This window comes from Macadamia integrifolia, unplaced genomic scaffold (assembly GCF_013358625.1).
Source record: "Macadamia integrifolia cultivar HAES 741 unplaced genomic scaffold, SCU_Mint_v3 scaffold429, whole genome shotgun sequence".
Classification (NCBI taxonomy): domain Eukaryota; kingdom Viridiplantae; phylum Streptophyta; class Magnoliopsida; order Proteales; family Proteaceae; genus Macadamia; species Macadamia integrifolia.
In genome coordinates, this window is record NW_024870326.1 from 194041 (window position 1) to 197522 (window position 3482).

The 3482-nt window shown below is 38.2% G+C and overlaps 1 protein-coding gene across 1 annotated transcript; it reads left to right on the forward strand.

The window, feature by feature from the left end:
* The first annotated feature begins 274 nt into the window (after window positions 1-274).
* LOC122068581 lies at window positions 275-748 on the forward strand. The gene has a single exon (XM_042632441.1). The coding sequence runs from the start codon at window positions 275-277 to the stop codon at window positions 746-748; it is 474 nt and encodes a 157-aa protein (XP_042488375.1).
* The last annotated feature ends 2734 nt before the right edge of the window (window positions 749-3482 follow it).

The following is a 3482-nucleotide window of genomic DNA, read 5'->3' on the forward strand; positions in this document are numbered from 1 at the left end:
TATGCAACAACAAATATAACAACAGAATAGAGTTATTGAGGAATTGGCCACAACAATGCACGGTAGGGGAATACCAGTTCCACCTACACCAATGGCACCACCTCCTCTAGTTCCTACAGTTACAGTACCTCAAGTTAACCTAAGGATTTCAGTAGCACCACATACTATAGGTGGGCAAGCAACTCAGGCTATACTAGTTATAAGTACACAGGCAGGACAGTAAGGCTTAGAGAACCCACCAACAGTATAAGTGTGGACTGATATGAGTAAGTTGATGGAGAAATTCCAGAAATATAGGCATCCATACTTCAGTTGTGTGAGTTCTGACCCATTAGCACCATCAAAATGGGTGGAAGGAGTTAAAAAGGCAGTGGCAGTGTTAGGTTGCAGTGATGAGCTAAAGATTATGTGTGCTACCTATCAACTGCAGAATGAAGCTCATTCTTGGTGGAAGGATACCAGACCCATACTGTTAGCCACACATCCACATCCCACTTGGGATCAGTTTGTAGAGGCATTTTATGGGAACTATTTCCCTATCAGTGTGAGAGACAGGAATGAGTCAGAATTTATGGCTTTGGTTCAAGGACCTAAGTCAGTGTTGGAGTATCAACAACAATTTGAGGATTTATATTATTTTGCCCCAGAACATATGAAGAATGAAAGTGCAAAGGTAAAGAAATTTGAGAAGGGTATTGGAGCTATGTTAGTAGCACATCGGCTCCAGAACTATGCTGATGTGGTTTAGATTGCTAAATCTATTGAAGATAAGCAGAGGGAAGGCTATCAGATTTAGGTGGCAAGAAAAGCAAGAACAAGTAATACAAGAAGATAGTTTGGAAGGTTTGGAAGAGAAGCTTCTTCTTCTACTATAATACCCATACAGAAAGAGGTTAGTCGAGCTTCTACACAATCACAGTCAGCACAATCTCTGCCAGCAATTTCTACTCGTCAGCCTATTACTGTGAGATGTTATGTGTACCAACAGCCAAGGCACTATGCAAGATTTTGTCCTTAGAGGAAACCAAGTGAACATAGTGTGGCTTCTTCTTCTGCACCCACCAAGAAGTCATAGGCATCAGGGAAAGTCTATGCACTAACAGCTAAGGAAGCCGAGGTTGGACCTGGAGTAGTGATAGGTACAGTGATTGTTTCTAGTATGCCAGCACATATATTATTTGATTTTTGTGCATCTCATTCATTTGTATCTTCTAATTTTGCTTCAAGACTGGGTGTGAAATCTAAAAAGTTAGCTTATCAGTTGATGATCAATACACCTACAGGGTTTATTATAGACTTAGAGGATGTGTATGAGCTTTGTATTATTCGGATATGTGGGTGAGATATAATAGCTCATCTGATTTGTATAGATATGAAGGATCTTGATGTTATCCTAGGTATGGATTGGCTATCTGCATATTGAGTTTGTGTGCTCTGTGCTGAAATAAAAATACTGTTTAGACCCAGAAATCGAGATGAGTTTATATTTCAAGGACAATGGAAGGAAACTAGGAAGGTATTAATTTCTGCTATCCAAGTACATAAATTATTAGAGGAAGGATGTGAAGCGCACGTTACATTTGTCCAAGATACTATAAGGGAGATTGCAACATTAGAAGATCTGGAAGTAGTAAAAGAATTTCCATATGTATTTCCAGAGGATTTATGTAGTGTGCCCCTAGATAGGGTGACTGAATTTTGTATTGACTTGATACCTGGGGCAGCACCAGTGTCAAAGGCACCCTATAGGATGGTTCCTACTGAATTAAAGGAGTTGAAGGAATAGTTGTAGGATTTGGTGAAGAAGGGTTTTATTAGACCCAGTGTATGGGGGGCTCTAGTCTTGTTTTTGAAGAAGGATGGGAGTTTACGGATGTGTATTGATTACCAGGAATTGAACAAGTTGACAATTAAGAACCGGTATCCACTTCCCCACAGTGATGATTTATTTGATCAATTACAAGGAGCCAGTACGTTCTCCAAGATTGATTTGAGGTCAGGGTATCACCAGTTGAAGATTAAGGAAAGTGATATCTAGAAGACAGCATTCAAGACAAGATATGATCATTATGAATTTGTGGTTATGCCATTTGGATTGACCAATGCACCAATAGCTTTTATGGGGTTGATGAATAGAGTTTTTTATGATATGCTAAATCAACACGTGATAGTTTTTATAGGTGATATATTGATCTATTCCAAGAGTAGAGAGGATCATACAATTCACTTGTGGTCAGTATTACAGAGATAGAGAGAAACAATTGTATGCTAAGTTTAGCAAATGTGAATTTTTTTTTTCACAAGTCAATTTCTTGGGGCATATTGTATCTACTAGAGGTATTGAAGTTGATCTTGGAAAAGTGAAAGCAGTATTAGACTGGGAGTCTCCAAAGACTATTAGTGAGATTTGGAGTTTTTTAGGTTTAGCAGACTATTACATGATATTTATGGAGAATTTTGCTCGGATATATGCTCCTATGACTCGGTTGACTAGAAAGGGAGTCAAATTTGATATGGACTGAAGAATGTGAAAGCGGTTTCCAGGAATTAAAGAACCGACTGGTGATAGCTCCAGTCCTTGCTATACCAGATGGTACATCAGGTTTGGTAGTATATAATGATGCATCCAAACAAGTTTTAGGATGTGTGTTGATGCAAAATGGAATGGTAATTGCTTATACTTCTCGGTAATTGAGGGATTATGAGAAGAATTACCCTACTCATGACCTGGAATTGGCATTAGTCATCTTCGCATTGAAGATTTGGCATCACTTTTTGTATGGCGAAAAGTGTGAAATTTATAGTGATCACAAGAACCTTAATTATCTTTTCACTCAGAAAGAACTAAATATGTGGCAAAGGAGATGGATGGAATTATTGAAGGACTATGACTGCAATATCCATTACCATCCAGGGAAAGCTAATGTGGTAGCAGATGCTCTCAGTAGAAAACACAAAGTTACTACATTAACTGCACCTATTGCAAATCCTATGTTGATTGAGGAAGCAAGAGAATTTGGTTTAGAAGTAATTGTGGGAGTGGAGATATCTGAAGATATAACACTTGCCACACTTATTATTAAACCTTCTTTATAACAGATTAAAGAAGCCCAATCTAAAGATGAGGTGTTGAAGAAAACCATAAATGCTATCAATGATGGAAGATAGAAGGATTTGAGGTTCACAGTGAAAGATGGAACTTTGTGGTTCAATGATAGATTGTGTGTTCCAAGGGAAGAGAAATTGATAGAGTTGATTTGAATGAAGCACACAACACCCCTTACTCTATACATCCTAGAAGTACAAAAATGTATAGAGATATGAAGAAAACATACTGGTGGCATGGTATGAAGACTGATGTAGTAGAACATGTGGTAAAATGCATTAATTGTCAATTGGTGAAAGCATTGAGGTAGAGGCCACATGGGCTATTACAACCTCTCCTAGTACCAATGGAAATGGGAACATGTCACTATGGATTT

What these genes read in the sequence shown, in the direction of transcription:
- LOC122068581 (XM_042632441.1), top strand. Translation starts at nt 275, where the DNA reads ATGGAGAAATTCCAGAAATATAGGCATCCATACTTCAGTTGTGTGAGT.